The sequence below is a fragment of the Chelonia mydas genome, chromosome 11 (assembly GCF_015237465.2).
Source record: "Chelonia mydas isolate rCheMyd1 chromosome 11, rCheMyd1.pri.v2, whole genome shotgun sequence".
Lineage (NCBI taxonomy): Eukaryota > Metazoa > Chordata > Testudines > Cheloniidae > Chelonia > Chelonia mydas.
In genome coordinates this window covers 11,405,852-11,422,554 of record NC_051251.2, presented here as the reverse complement: position 1 = coordinate 11,422,554, position 16,703 = coordinate 11,405,852, and the positions used below count along the sequence as shown (strand labels likewise).

The 16,703-nt window shown below is 42.0% G+C and overlaps 1 protein-coding gene across 3 annotated transcripts in view; it reads left to right on the top strand.

The window, feature by feature from the left end:
* The window catches only part of HACD2 (3-hydroxyacyl-CoA dehydratase 2), a 42,580-nt gene that overhangs the window by 2,782 nt on the left and 23,095 nt on the right, over nt 1-16,703 (top strand). For 2 of the 3 annotated variants that reach the window (XM_037913168.2, XM_043524853.1), the window contains exons 2-3: nt 5,609-5,726; nt 6,193-6,211. In XM_037913168.2, the coding sequence (XP_037769096.1) occupies nt 5,609-5,726; nt 6,193-6,211 (137 nt within the window). Of the gene's footprint in view, nt 1-5,608; nt 5,727-6,192; nt 6,212-9,777; nt 9,839-16,703 lie in introns of those variants that run through there. The other variant, XM_043524852.1, reaches the window with a different exon arrangement.

The following is a 16,703-nucleotide window of genomic DNA, read 5'->3' as shown; positions in this document are numbered from 1 at the left end:
GGAGGGTGTTGTGGGGATGACTATCATAAAGATTGTGAGGTGCTCAATACTATGGTGAAGGAGACTATATAAGTACCCAAGGTAGATAGTTTTAATTTTTTTAATTGAGTTAGTTTCAGACTGTATAATTACATATAAAAGGGATGAGAGTTAAATATTTTTTAAGTACCTTATCTGTTAGTAACATCTTTTTTTAAAACAGAATGAGTGTTGATCAAAACTTGATTTTCATGTTTGTTTTGTATTTCTCTGAACTTAGACCCCAGGGATGGGGAACCTTTTTTGTGTCATGGGCTGTTGACCCACAGAAAAAAATAAATCACGGGCCACTAACTTGCTCAGGGGGACGCAGAGGCTCAGGGTTTCCCCCTGCAGTGGGCCGGATGAAATTAATCAATGGGCCAGATCCGGGCCGTGGGTTCCCCATCACTGACTTAGACAGTGAACATAGATTAGTTCCTTTTAGGCTTATTTATTAGTCAGTGTCTAATTTTGTTTGCACGTTCTCCTACATCAACACAATGCTGCATTATTGGATTCCCAAAAAATTTTGGGGTGTGGGGAGGAAGGAATTGCAGAAACATTTCTGTAGGTTGAGGTTTTCTAAATAATTTTTATTTACCTAATTTCAGTCCAAATATGACCTGATGTTCTCTTTTGGCAGACAGACAAACCCCACAAAATAGAGAAGAATCTGTTAATGTTTTAATTTTGTTTTGTAACTGAATATTACAATATAAAAAAGCTTTTCCTAAAAGTGGCTCTTAAGTTGTTCTAAAGAACGCCACTAAGGATTTTTTTTTAATGTGGCTACAGTTTTGTGGGCATATGAGGGATAATGGAGGAACTTTCATTTTAAGCTGTTTATGAGAGAGACTGTCACTTTTTTGTTTCGTAAAGTGCCATGGTTGCTCTTCTATTCCTGGGGGAATTCTGTGCCAAAAAAATTAAAGTGCGCCCACAATATTTGAAAATTCTGTATATTTTATTTAAAATAACAATATAATCATGCCAGTTTCAGTTATTTTGGTAATTTATTTCAAAATACCTGTCAGCAACTATGTCTTTAACAATACTGGCACACACAAAAATTCCCCCAAGAGTAAAGAGTTAAAGAAATCCCTATGACAGTGGTCCCCAAACTTTTTATCTTATCTCCTCCCGCCCTTACTCCTGTCTACCCCCTCGGGACTGGGAGCAGGGTCGTGGCTCTGGGACGAGCGGGAGGGATGTGAACAGGGGTAAGGGGGACGAGGCTGGGGCCATAGCTGGGGGCGGGGCCAAGAGTGGAGCCTCAGCTGGGGACTTGGTCATGGGGCCGGTAGCCGGTGCCCCCCGCGGAGGCTGGCCCAGGCCTCAGCCACCCCTTCCACCCCCGCCCCCCGAATGTTCCTCAGCATGCCCCGCAGTTTGGGGACCTCTGCCCTATGACAACCCAGTTCCTGTTTCTCTGCACCCTCCCCACCAGAGCCCAACCAGGGGGCTAGACACTCACACCCCCTCCCCTCAGAGCCCAACCATGGGGTGCCCCCCCAGCCCGGACACCCACACCCTCCCCGAGCCTAGTTGTGCCTCCCCCCCGCCCCCCCCCCCCCCCCCCCAGCCTAGACACTCACACCCCCTCCACTCGCAGAGCCCAGCTACGGGGCCTGCTCTAGCCCAGCCACTCGTATCCCCTGCCTTCCCAGAGATCCAGTAGGAGAGAGAACCTGATGCTGGGTCCTGGGCTTGTACAGAGTTTCCTGCACACGGCCTCCTTCCTTCAGGGCATGCCAGGAACTGCAGCTGCTGGGAACCCTCCAGCTCCCTCCCCCAGCGGTATCTTCTATTTGAGTTTAGGTCAAGAATAAACAGCAGGAGCAGATGAACTCTTAAAAGAATAAAGATCCTGTTTACATGCTGAAGTCCCTATTCATGCCTCCCTCCCACACCAAATAAGCCCCATGTGAAGGAAAAGGCCACAGAAAATTCTATAGAACCATTTCTAAATAAAAGAGCTCACCATGAGGCATCAGAAATGCTTTAAAAATTAGATATCTAGAATTAGAAATGAATGGGAGGAGCCAAAAACAGGGCACAGATCCGTTCAGCTGTCTGGTTGGAATCCAGAACAGCTCAATGGTTGCAGCCATCTTTCACTGTTTTTGTGCTATATGTTAAAAGGTTTGGTGGTCTTAATCTGTTTCCTGGTGAATGGATGTCCAGATCAACAAAACCCATCGTTGCATTAGTTAACACATGAGTGGCCATGGGAGGCAGAGTATTGGGTTGACATGAATCCTTAACTTCTCCCAGTCCTTAAGGTGGGGGGCCCTTCTAGTTGGTGTTGAGGCATAATGGCGAAGCTTACAAGGTTGCTACCTATACTGTACCAGTTCAGTGGCTAAACAGAGAACTTGGAATACATCAATTTTGAGGCTATTGCATGTATACAAAGGATAGCATCGATCTTTGAATGGGAAAGGAAGATAAAGGGAGCAATCAATTGAGAAGCTTGGGCACAGCATAAGATCTGTGTGGGATGAAAGGAAGTTGAGGACAGAAATACTAAGTGCTTAAAAAAAGAAGCTTTAATTTTGGCATGCCATTACTTTCAACACTAAACACATTTTAAAATATAGTCATTTATAATTAAAAGAGACTATCATTGAAATCATTGTACATCACAGCGTTTCTAAAATCATCCATCCAACAAAGGGGAGAGCAAAAGGCAGGAAAAGGGATGGAGCTACTTTGGAACCCCATGTACTTTACCAGTTGCTTGATATGGGTGGAATCTGAGTCTGCTGTAGGGGAATCTGTTGTTGTGCCACCACGTGTAACCTGAAGCTTTAGCTCAATTTCTCAGCAAACCTGAAGGATATGAGAGAGAAACAGGCATTCACAGGTATAAACAAGACAATATCAACTTTGACAATTATTAGTTTCAAAGGGAATCCTTGTGTGTTGCAGAGGATAATCTTACTGGTATTACAGTAACATACTGGCATATTTCAAATGGCAATCTTTTGAATAGCTAAATAACCTAACTCTTTACATATAGTAAATGCTTAGTTTATTAAGGCATTGTTCCCATTTTCTAAAAATAGTGGAAATGGAAATAAAATAGCTTTTTAAATTGCACCAATAAATGCTACTCCGTACACATTTTTGGGCCTCAAGGTTCTTTTATTTGGATATTGAAAAGCCTGTGTATTATAACATTAAAAATAAAGTGTGAAGAAAAAAAAAAAAAGGTTGATGTTTACCATTGAAGTTGGAATGATGTATGTACACAGTAACATAACATTTAAGGACAAAAAACCTCTTAAGCCCCTTTAATACTTCACAAATAAACAAGGATAGTAGAAAAATAAAGAAATACTCTCACAGTTCATGCAATGTCTTCAATACCTTTCCATGTGTAAAATCATATTACATACTCAAAAAACTGTATCAGCTCTGTGCTTATCTGCACACTTAGCCTCAGTCTATCAACTAAAGGCTTGTCTACACTTGAAACACCACAGCAGCACAGCTGAGGCGCTTCAGTGTAGACACTATACCTACACCGACAGGAGAAGTTCTCCCACTGGGATAGGTAATCCATCTCTTTGAGAGACAGTAAGTAGGTTGATGGAAGAATTTTTCTGTCAACGTAATGCTGTCTACACTGGAGATTAGGTTAATTTAGCTACGTCACTCAGGAGTGTGGATTTTTCACATCCCTGAGCAATGTAGGTGTGTTACCCTAACTTTTTAGTGTTGACCAGGCCTATAACACCACTTTCTTGTTCACATCCCGCAAAAATCAATCTTAAATTAAAATTCACTGTGTTTTTGTCTGTTAGTGTTGTAGTTTATAAAGCTGTTGGGCCAGCATGGGGATACACAAATGTCATGGCTTTTCATACATCTCTCAGCGCTGCAGAACTGAACTCTCCAGGAGCCTTGCTTTCTGCTGAGTTCACACTGCCCTGAAACTTGAGTTCCTCAGTATCTATGTCCCTTGCTGTCCTGCAGAGCGTAGGATCTCTGCAGGCTTATTGGATTTCTGTCTGAGGGACCCAATGAGACATTACACACTGATCAAAATTTCAAATCAGGGAAAGTTAATGACTTGTAACAAACAATTTAACCAATTTCAGATCTTGCAGAAAAGTTCTCTTTCGTCTTTAGAGTAAACTTGGCAATTTTCCTAACAAGTTATAGGTGAATTAAAATTAGGGTTTATGATTCAACCCTGGTTGCAACCTTAACTATGGATTCATTTATAGGATACCATAATAGTCTTTCTTGGAGTATTAAAAATATTTTATTACTTTGTCCATATTATTGAGAGAGATAATATGTGGTAATATTGTACTATGTGCATCTTTCGTCTGCCATTTGTTTTTTAATTGAACATTATGCGGGTTCTTTTTCTGTCCTGAGGACTTTACTCACCAGGTTCAGTTTACTTAGAGGAACTTCTTTACCTGTAGCAATTTCAGATAAAACTAAGAAATTAAAAATAAAGACTGACAGGCTGTCATGTACATTGAATGGGGAGGCTTATGATGAATGGGGAGGATTACATTGAATCACAACCCTAAAATGAATGTCTTTTAAAATTTAATTTCCTATTTATATGGCAGGCTTCATAAAGCTATAGTATTGTAAGATCTCTGAACATCAGTAAATATTTATTGTTTGGCTGCTTGATAATTACCAAGTAATTAAACCCTCCAAAAGGGCTCTATTATGGAAACTTGAAGACAACATTAATTTTAATGGCATGAACACCCCTCAGTAACTAAATTATAATTAAGGGTTATTAAGGGATAATTTTTATTTTTACCACGGTGTTAAGGATATTTTTGTATGCTCAGTACTGTAAGATATTCAAAAAGTGCATAAGACTTAACTCTTAAAAGTGATGGTTTGTATACATTCAAACTTTGACAGGTTTCAGAGTAGCAGCCATGTTAGTCTGTATCTGCAAAAAGAACAGGAGTACTTGTGGCACCTGAGAGACTAACAGATTTATTAGAGCATAAGCTTTTGTGGGCTATTTTTGTGGGGGAAATGGGAACAGGGAATGGGGATAAGGAAATTGGAATCATGTTTTGCTAAAAGGGGAAATGGGAACGGGGAATGGGGCTGGAGAAACTGGAATCCTGTTTGGCTAAGGGCAGGAATGGGAACAGGGACACAGGTGTAAGGCTCTGTGGTGTCAGAGCTGGGAAACACTAAGGGAGGAAACTGGAATCATGCTTGCTGGAAGTTCACCCCAATAAACATCGAATTGTTTGCACCTTTGGACTTCGGGTATTGTTGCTCTCTGTTCATGCGAGAAGGACCAGGGAAGTAAGTGGGTGAAGGAATAAGCCCTCTAACACAGCTCACTTCATCGGACGCATAGAATGGAACATATAGTAAGAAACTTTGAAGTCTTTGCAGGATTTCAGGATGTTGGCCAACTGTTGACATTGTGCAGGATTGCTGTATGACTGTTAACTGAAACCTAGCTGATAAGGATGGGAAACTGTTTTTCTAGGTCAGAGGATAACTTTAGCTTTGCTTATTCTCAGGATACGTGCTCAATTTAATATCCCCTTATCTTCAGTCTTTTCTTCTCTTTTTCCAGATGGCTTGTTATAGCAGTTGGTCTAGTCCGAGCATATCTGACTAAGGGTAGCTACCATAGTCTTTACTACTCAATAGAAAAGCCCTTGAAATTCTTCCAAACTGGAGCTCTGCTTGAGGTAGGTATAGATTGTTTTTTGTTTTTTTTTAATGTTGCTGACAACTACATGAGTGTTAGGTGAGACAAAGTGACAAGCCATTGTTAAACATCACTTCATTTTGAATGATCATCTATTAATAATTAGCACTGTTTATTTTCAGTGCACTTTACAAATATTAATAAAATAAGTCATATGCCTCTGTGAGATAGGTTTTTATCCCCATTTTACAGATGGGTTGACAATAAAGTAATGGAACTTGCTCTACTCTACAAAGATAGACAGTGTCAAAGCTGAAATTTTATGGCCAGTATTTTTCTGGAAAACTAGATGTTAACACTTGAAAACTGCAGCAAGTAGTGGGAACTTTGAAAGACTCCCAATTATAGTAGTGTTAGTGGATACTGTTCTGATAAAGCTAACTGTTTTAAAAATGATTAAACATGAAGTATCTCTGTTATTGATTTGAATTTTCTTTTTGTTCTAGATTCTACATTGTGCATTTGGTAAGCTTGGAATTGATTTTTCTGTTTTTCTCATGAAAAAATGCTGTTTTAATTTTTTTTAACTAATCATCATTTAGTTTGTTGCTAAAATTATGGAGTAAATTCCCAGTTTCATTCTTGCAAACTTCTCTGGCTTCTGAATGCAGTAGTATTAATTTCAGTTGTCTCCTACTAAAATATTATTTGGTAAATGTTAATTCTAGTTGACAAAGAACTTTAGAGAAATCACAATTTTAAAATTTGGCCAAACTAAAAGTAAATAATTACAAAGAGAGATAAAATAACTTAATGAACACTTATATAGCCTTTCATTGACAGTGAATCTTGAAGTGCTTTATCAATGCAGTACAGAACTCCGCAGTCATTTCCTTAATTTACCCATCTTTATGATTCTTTGTATCACTCTTCCTTTCCCAAAAAACCCTCCTTCATCTAGGAAGCTAAAATATCAGATGACTGTGAGCATAATTGCAATCCCTGACTTCTAGTACATGATCCAAAACAGAGTGAAGACACACTATCTTTTTAGAATTTATCTACAGGTTTTTTTGAGTTTTCTGATATTTAGCTGCAATTGGTTATCTTTGAACTGGGAGGTAAATTCCAATAGAATATAAAACTCCATGTATTTTAGATCTTATTTGACCCAACGTTCTGTGGTTATAGTAGCGCAGGAGTGTCACTATAGGGAAAGGTTGCATCAATACATCTGTTTAAAAGGTGGAGCTTTCAAAGTCCTCTAAAACTGACATGCTTAGTTGGATTTCTTTGAAATTTGGTACATCTCAGGAGAGTGCCACATACGGTTAGAGAGCCAAATCTGGAGTAAGTTGATCAAGGGGTTCCAAAGATATAACCTCCTCTTTCCCCCCCAAATAGCTCTATTTAAAAAAGCTTCTAGGTGGGCTTTTTTTGCCCAGAGCTAGAGCTCAAACTGTTGATGTGATGTGGATCAAAATTGTGTCAATCTGCCAAGTTTTACCCGAGGTAGTATATGGCACCTACTAAATCTTTGGGGGACCCAAATTAATGACAGTATTTAGGAAAATCTACATGTTTTTTTACACTATGCATGCACCCATACAAAAAAACTGCTAGAGTGTTTTCATTCCTGCCATTTTATATGCTTTAAATTCAACTCTTGTAAGTTTTGCAAAATCCTAACAATTCCTCAGATTGTTTTGAAATTTGATGTGCTATGTGGGAGTGTGGGGTAACATTAGTAGTCAAAAACCTGGTTCCTTCTGCTGCTTTGTACTCTTAAAGTGAGAGGTACTAATGACTTAATGAATCACAGACCTCTTAGTGGCTATGAACAAACATTTCAATTAACATATCTAAGGATAAATTATTCCCAAGCCTCCATCCAAGGGTATATCTACACTTAATACGCTTCTGTGACGCTGCTGCACCTCCCTGAGAGATGGTAGCTAGATCAATGGAAGAATTCTTCCATTGGCCTAGCGTCGTCTACCCCGGGGGTTAGGTCAGTATAGCTGCACCTCTCAGAGGTGTGGATTTTTCACCCCCATGAGAGACGTAGCTACACCAAAGTAAATTCCTAGGGTAGATCCAGCCTAAGAGAAAAGGAGACTTGGACTAAATGGCTGGAGATTGCTGCGCTTTGTGAGTAACGGGTGGCATTTCATTTTGGCGGGACTATAATCAAAGTATTTGGAGTGGAAAATTAGACATGTGAGCAAGAGGAGTAGGGTAATGGGGATGGATGGTAGAAGGTGTGAGAAAGTTTGGGGACTCAGGTGAAGGAGGCATGACACTCCCTGCTCTGCCAGTGCATCCCAACCTTCCTAGACCCCAACCCCCTTGTACCCCACATATCTGACACTACACCCCACTCTCTGCACTCCCAGCTCTGCCAGTGCACCACAATTCCCCTGCATCCCAGCCTGCCTACACTTCTCTGTTCTGCCAGTGCACCCCAACCCCCTGCGCCCCATCTATGCTAGTGAACCCCGACCCCCTTCACTCCCTAGTTCTGCCAGTGGAACCCAACCACCTGCAATCCAGCCCACCTGTAGCCTCCAGCTCTGCCATGAAACCTATTAATAAATGTTTGAACATTGATTGGGAGAAAGTGGAGAGTTCACTGCCGACCAAAAAAGTGTACTGTATGGCATAAACATTACAAGCTCTGAGGCCTCACTGTTTCTCAGAAATGGGGTACATCTATTGGACAGGGGTCAGAGATTCTTTCTCTCAAACATAAAACTATCAGTATTTTGGAACAGAAACCCTGCCTGTATCTTCTGTCACCGGCCCTGCCACAAACTTGGCCCATCAATCATTGTGAAACATGACCAGGAATACTGTACTGTTGTAATGTAGTTGTCCTGTGCTCCAGGCACTACATGGAGTCTGGTTATGTGTGTTTGGAGCGGGGGAAGCTTGTGGCAATAGAAACCTTTATATACCGGGGAGTGAAGACTTCAGAAGGACGTGTTCCCTGTTTGTGGTGTGGAAGCTTGGGTACAGTAGTGGGAAGGGGCCAGGTTGTAGAACGGAACTCAATGAATGGATCATGGGTGTGGCTTGGGAGGTGTGCTGAAGCAAGGCTGGTGGGCACAGTTGGGATGTGTGTGGGTGCGTGTTGGGGGCAAAGATGCTGGCTCACTATGCTAATTGCAGGACATATATACAACTGCCTAAATGACTACTCCTAACACCAACATTTATTTTCCTGTTTAAAAAAGCTAGGAAATTCATTGGCAAAAAGCTGCATTAATGTAGAGGTAAGGTTGTTTGGTGATATGTCTTTGCCTGGCAGAATGCTGAGGTGAGCAAAACTCAAACTTCTGAAAAGCAGGAAGTGCCGAGTTAAAGTTGCCCATGCAACCTTAACTGCTCTCCTTCAGCAGTGCTCTGGGACACCCCATTAACACACACATCTTTACTATTCTATCCCCACAATTGCTGAAATGTACAAGCTCTTCACTTCCTTTTACAACCCATTCACTCTCAACCACAGGATTCCATCAAACACTATTAAAGGACAAAAAGGAAAAAAAAAAAGGTTACCCACACAATCTTTTCTCTACCCTCTTCAAGCAATGCCTGTTATATTAATTAAATGGGCATAATCTATTCACTGTCCAACATTACAGAGTTAAATGATCTGGGGTTTGATATACAGAAACCTCAGCCTGCTTAATACTATGGCAAACACACTATACAACTGAGACCAAAGGTTAGAAATTTATTGATTGAAACACACACACGAAAAAGAATAAAAATGAAGTAAAGAGTATTAGAACTGAAATTGATTATTTAAGCAAAACAAATTTAATCAAAACCTATCAAAGGCCTTTCTGGAGACAGTGAGTAAGATTGTTTAAACCCTCTTATTCAGTCAAACAGCCCATCTTGGTAGGGTAGAAAGGGTTAGTTCTATTCTATTCTGAATTCAGAATAATAGTCTCATTCATGCCTTAGATAAAATAAACATACATAAGAGAGAAAAGATAGGATAGTAAAGATGAAGGATGATGGCTTTTTTTATGTTCTCAGGATACAGGGTGGCTGGTCAATCACAGATGGATGCTTTTGAGCTGCCATGACAACTGTTGTTCTAGATGCTGGATCATCTCCCTGATCAGGGACATCCATCTGGTTGGTCTGGTCGGGTCCCTCTCCTTCACTGGTTTTTCTCAGTGTGGGCAGATCTGAAAGGGTCATGTCATCTCACCATCGCTGGTGCCAGTGGAAAGCAGAGAAAGAGAGAGACAGGACAGGAGAAAAATCTGGGGGTCCAGAGAGAAGCACACAAGGGAAGGAAAGTCAATGCAGGATCTCACATGTATCAGGTTGGAGTCCTTGCTCTGATGATGGTCAGGCATCCCCACTGGAGTTTCTAGGTCTGGTGTCATGGCAACAATCATTCTGCCGCAGCTGCAGTTATGGTAAAAAGTTCTCCCCGTCTTCTCCCCCAAAGTCTCTATTTAAGAATACTCCCCACCCCACCCCACCCCCCCCCCAAAAAAAGGGAATGATGAGCAAAATAGTCCATCCACCAATTAGGCCTAATTTCTGGCATCCCAATTTTGGTTTCTTGATTTCCAGTGTTTTACTCCTCTTGTTTACTAGTCATAATCTTAAAATAGTCCTTGAGTGGTATGAGTAAACCCTTTTTGTTTAAATTAATTCAGTATTTCTGTCTCCTCACAACTTTTCTTAAACAGTTTTATATGATAGATCATTGCAACAATTCATGAATCTTTTACCCATTTTTCAACAGTTGAGTTTACAGTTTGGGTAAATTTGTATGCCCAATTATAATTGGGAATCCCTCAAAGTCAAGAATGATTGTCTTTCATGGATTGTCCATTTCAAATTATCTGTGGGTCCACTGATGGCTGGTAAGGCCTACTCTGGAGCTGCAGAGTCTGCCACATTGCAGACATGTTTCCCAGCAGGGTGTTTGAACCTGAAGTATTGATTTGGGCTATAGCCCGCTCTTTCTGTCACTTCCGTTTTTCCGTTATATGTAGTCGCATTTGAGTCTCGAAGTGCTGAGTTCCCTGCCTCAAGCAGCTCCTCTATTGTTGTTGGTCCTGGGTTATACATAAGGCTACATATTTGTCACGGAGGTCATGGAAGTCACGAATTCCGTGACTTTTTCCACCACGGCAGGGCTGGAGCAGCTATCAGGCCGGGGGTGCAGCAGTCCCCCAAGCAAGGGTCCCCAGGGTCGTAAAAGCAGCTGGCTGACAGCGCTGCTGCAGGATCCTCCCCACTGATCAGCTGGTCGGAGGGTGCCCGGCAGGACCACCCCTCCCCTCCCCAATCAGCTGGTCAGGAGGGGGCCCCACAGCAGCCACTGGAGCAGCGTCCTTGGGGCAGGAGTACTCTGCCCCCTCTCCCCCACAGGAGCCTGCCCAGCAACTGGCTGTGGACAGTGGTCTCCCCACTCCCGCCCTTCAGAAGCCCACCCAGCAACCAGCCTGTGGACAGTGCGCCCTGCAGGAGCCTGCCCAGCAACAGGCTGGTGGACAGCTCACAGGCAGGAGCCGTAGCAGCAGTTCCTGGGGCTCTGAGAGAAATCTGTCACTGAGAGAAATCAGCCCCCCACAGCAGGAGCTCAGGCATTCAGCCCCAGCCAATTGTCAGCCCCCCTGCCAGCGGGGCTAAAGCAGTCAGGTCCTCAGGGGCTGTTAGCACTGGTAAGTGGGGCTTGGGCAGTCAGCCCCTAGCTGCTGGGCTTCCACTTCAGCCCCTGGCAGCAGGAGAGAGAGTTGGGCCCATGTCTTAGTTTCTGCCCTGGGCCCAGACCACTCTAGGCCCTGGTTGTTGCTTAGCCACTGTTTAATTATAAAAAATCTTATTGAAGTGTGAGGAGCATCTGCATAAGGTTTAGCTGGCTGAGAGAAAAAAATGGCGACGCCCAGTACACTGAAGAGCAAAGTGGCAAAAACCACTGCTAAACAGAGAAGTAGTCAATACCCAAAGGGAACATTTCATGCAAGTGGCGGGTTGATGTTTTGTACAGCATGTAATGTTCCTGTAGATTACACATGAAAAGGAAGCTGTGACAAACATATAGAAAGTGCTTTGCATAAACGTAAGGCACAAGAGTTTGAAGCAGGCCTGAGCGACAAAGCCAAACTACAAAGAACAGTGAATGAGCTATTTACTGTAAAGACCAAAGAACAGCTGCATCGTAGGACAGAAGTTTACCGACTCACAGAGGCTTTCTGTACCACTAACATTCCACTACATGTCTTAGCTTTTCATAGCAGGGTTGTCTATCTGGAAAGCTCCCTGAAAAACATTGGTGTTATACCTACTTTGGATCATCTCCGAAGAGAATACTTGCCAAAAAAATTTGAAAGACATGTCAGTGACCTGAAAGAACTGCTGAATCAAGGTTTTGGAATTAGTTTCATAGCAGATGAAATAACTGATGCTGAAGGGCAGTACATATTAAATATCCTGGAAGTGCCTTGTTTGTCTTTTACAGACATCACGCTGACAAGGGAAAGGTAGTTTGGAATTGAAGTCTTTGCTAATAGAGAGTGTATGGTTGGAGACTGTTAACTTTAAAATGGTGAGTCATGCAGTGGTGGAAACAGTTCAGAAATATGGAATTCCTTTTAATAAAGTCACTGCTTTTGTCACTGACAATGCTGCGTATATGAACAAAACCTGGGAACAAAGCCTCAAAGCGCCTTTTCTGAATGTGGTTAACGTAACATGCACTGCACATCTTCTCAACTTAGTGGGCGATATCTGGAGAAAAACATTTGGAAAAGTAAATGAATTGTCATTGCTGTAAAACGTGCATTCACTGCCTTCCCTGCCCGCAAAGCACGGTTCTGTCAATCATTGCAGGGAAAAGTGCCTGCAATTCCACCTACCCCAGTAATCACAGTGTGGAACAGCTGGTTTGAAGCTGTCCATTTTCATACCAGCCACCTGCAGGATTATGTGGATTTTTTTGAGAAGGAGTATGAATGAAGCTGTAGTTCATCTGTTGCAGATGTGATCATGTTAAATAAATCAATGGAAATAAAAGCAGATATTGCAGCAATTGAAGCATTTGCACCAAGAATAATGGCAATTCTCACAGCTTATGAAAAACCAGAAATTAGATCATATAGGGTGGTCAATGATTTGGCCGATCTTGCCAGCTAGGCAAAGTCCTTTAGTGGCACGACTGACCACCTGTTAGCTAAGAAAGTCCTTTGTGACAACAGTGATAAAATTGAAGACTACTTGACTGGTTCTGAACGGTTTTGTCAACTGGCTGCCAGTTTTCTTAAAGCCTGCCGAGTGTTTGATCCCAATCAGGCCAAAGTTCTTGACCTTGCATCACTAAATGTATTTGGGTCTATTCCCATGTTTGAAGACAATGAGATGGCAAAAGCCAAGTTTTGTAGCTACAGCAGTGCAGTTTCTGAAATGAAGTGTCTTGACATTCTGGAATTTTGGTGCAACTTAAAAGATCACTTTCCAAGTCTGGCCATAATAGCTCTGAGGTGTTTATCAGTGCCTGATAACCGTGTGGACTGTGAGAGATTATTTTTGTCTTACAACGATAGCTTGTGAGATGACAAAATCAAAGATGACAAGCTGTCGATGTACAACATGCTATTTCAGAATCATGGAAAGCTCTGTTAAAAAATGACCATTTTACACTCTAACAGTTAATCGGGTAAGTAGTTAACATTATATAAGGTTTAAATAGGCAATTTAAAAGTTCTGTAGTGAAAACTGCATTACTATGTGTACATTTCCATGATTTTCTTGTTTTTCCCACTCCCTCTCCGTGATTTTAAATAAAAATACCTATGACAAAAACTTAGCCTTAGTTATACCAGGGCCATGAGTTGATGTCAATATTGCATTTTCTCATATTAGCCTTGAAGACATCCCTGTAGCATTTTTTTCTGCATTTGCCTTGGCCGAATTGAGAGTAGAAGATTTTTGTTTTGGCAGTCTGGAATCAGGCATCCGGACAATGTGGCATACCCAGCGAAGTTGACGATAAATAATCATCGTCTCCATGTTCGTAATAGTCGCTTGCGAGAGGATGTTGATATTTGTGTGTCTTTTGTCCCATGTGATTCGGTGAATCTTATGCATACAACATTGATGATACTTCTTCAGCACCTTAAGATGTCTCCTGTATGTTGTCCACGTTTCAGTCCCACACAGTAGGGTGGGATCACAACAGCTTTATAGACCATGAGTTTAGTTTTGGTTCTGATGTCGCAATCTTCAAACATCGTCTTTCTCAGATGACCATAGCTTGACTTGTACATTTGAGCCACTACTGGATTTCTTCATCAATGCCAGCTGTCTATGAGAGGTGGCCTGGCCTCCAAGATATGGGAAGTGCACAATATTCACTAGAAAGTTATCATAGATCTATATTGCTGGGGCTGGGAATTGTGCTCCAGGAGCTTGCTGATGGAGGACCTTTGTTTTCGGGGTGTTAAGTGTTAGTCCCGTTTTCTGATATGCTTCAGCAAAGATGTTCATAATTGCCTGAAGATCCGTTTCTGGGTGAACGCACACTACGGCGTCATTAGTATACTGAAACTCAATGACTGAAGTCAGCGATGTTTTGATTCTGGATAGGAAGCGGCCAAGATTGAACCAGTTTGCCATCCTTTCTGTAGATTATCTGCACTCCAACGAGGATCTTATCAGTGATCAAACATAGAGCATTGCAGCAAGGAAGATGGAGAACAGTGAGACAGCCCTGTTTGATGCCTGTCTTAACCCTAAAGGAGCCATAGTAGGTCCATTACAGAGGATCACTGCTTGCATGTCATTGTGAAGGAGATGAAGAGTGGTGACAAATTTTGGTGAACATCCATACTTCAGAAGGATTTACCACAATGCTTCCCTATTAGTGGAGTCAAAGGCCTTTGTCTGGTTGATGAACGCCAAGTATAGTGGTTGATGGTGTTCTCTACATTTTTCCTGCAGCTGGCGAGCAGTGAAGATCATGTCAATAGTACTTCTAGATGGTCAAAACTCTCACTGAAATTCAGAAAGAATGTCTTTGGCAAGAGGAAGAAGATGGTTCAGGAGAAGTCTTGTGAGGACGTTTCCTACAGTTGCTACCAGAGAGATTCCTCTATACTTTCCACAGTCAGATTTATCTCCTTTCTTGAAAATTGTCACAATCATAGCATCTCTAAATTCATCTGGGATTTTCTCATGGTTCCATATTTTGAGAACAGAAGTGTGTAGCTGTAAGTTGAGTTCCTTTCCCCCCTACTTGTAAATTTCTGCAGTGATTCCATCAACTCCAGATGCCTGGTTGTTCTTCATCTGCATAATAGCTCTGCACACTTCTTCCAGGTATTGGAGGTATTCCGAGTTCACCTCTGATCGGGTATTGTGAGATGAAGGTGAAGACACTGTTATCAACCACAGAGTCACTATTGAGGAAATCTTCGAAGTGTTCCTTCCAGTGTGCATTGATGGCTTCAGTTTCTTTGATCAACTCCCATCCATCCTTAGATCTCAGGGAGTTTGGCCTCAAAATTCATAGGCCATAAATAGTTTTAATGGAATTAAGGAAGCAACACATATCATGGGTTTCAGTGAGAAGTTTAAACTCATTCAGTTTATTCAGCCATCATCTGTTCTTTATGTCACAAATTCTTTTTCAGTCCTGTGCCTTTGCTTGTTGGTGAGCTGGCTTCTTTTGCACAGAGTTGATGTTCTGCCAGACACAAAAGTCATTGTGTTTGTGATCGGTCGAGTCTTGTATTTCCCGATCATTTTCATCAAATCAGTCCTGTTGTTTCCTGCCAGAGAACTCTAGTGTGTCTTTGCAGGCACTGAGGATGCTGGATTTGGGGGCAATCCAGGTGTTGGTGACACATTCCGGTTATCTTTCTTTTAGATTTATCAGTTTTTCGTTGGCAGAAGAGGTTACGCTTTCTTGGATCTTTGAGTGCCTTTATGCTGATTTTCTGTCTGCATCATTTCCGTTGAAGCTGTCGTTTAGGGGCCAGTCTGCTGGTCATGATCGAGCAGATGAGGTGGTGATCAGTCCAGCAGTCGTCGCTTCCAGTCATGGCTTGAGTAATGCAGATGTCTTTGCAGTTCTCGGCCTGGACAATGACATAGGCAATCAAATGCCAGTGCTTGGAGTGTGGATATTGTGATGATATCTTGCATTGGTTTCGCTGGCAGAACAAGGTGTTAGTGATAATAAATTCATGTTCTTCACATTTGGTAAGGAGGAGGATGCTGTTTGAAGTGATCTGTCCTACACCTTCCTTGTCAAGTCCCATCTGACTCTAGCATTAAAGTTGCCAAGAAGGATGAACCAGTCTGTCCCTGGTACACCAAAGAAGACTTGATCAAGGCTGGTGTAGAATTCTTCTTTGGCATCATCATTGGCATCAAGTGTTGGGGCATACACACTAATAGCAGTAGCCTATTGGTTCGCTGCAGTTTCAATCGAAGAGTTATAAAGTGTTCGTTGATTCCAGTAGAGAGCTTGTTAAGTTGGTTGACAAGTTCAGTTTTGATGCCAAATGCTTCAGGTTTTCCTTTCCAAAAGAAGATACATTCACCTCCTTGTTCCTTAAGCACCCCCTCTCCTGCTCATTGGGTCTTGCTCAGGGCAGCGATATTGATGTCCATATCGACTAATTTCTTGGGCCACAAATTGTGGTAAGATGCTCTGGACAATCAGTATTAGGTTGGTCCATGAGAGTCCTGACATTCCAAGTCCCAAATTAGATTAAATGATTTTGCTGATTTCAGCCACTACAAAATTATTCATCTGGATGTGGTAGTCCAGATTAGAGGTATGAGGCACCTTTTTTAGTCCCTTCCCCATGTGGGGTGAGCAGAGCAAATCCTAAAAAGAACTGCTCAGTCACAGTTACAGTTGCCAAAAATGCACTCCTGCCTCATCTGAGATCTTAACAGCCATTCTGTAACTGCAGCTTCCATGCCAGTTTATGACTAGGAGCTCCCAGACATCACAATCCTGCTCGCATTG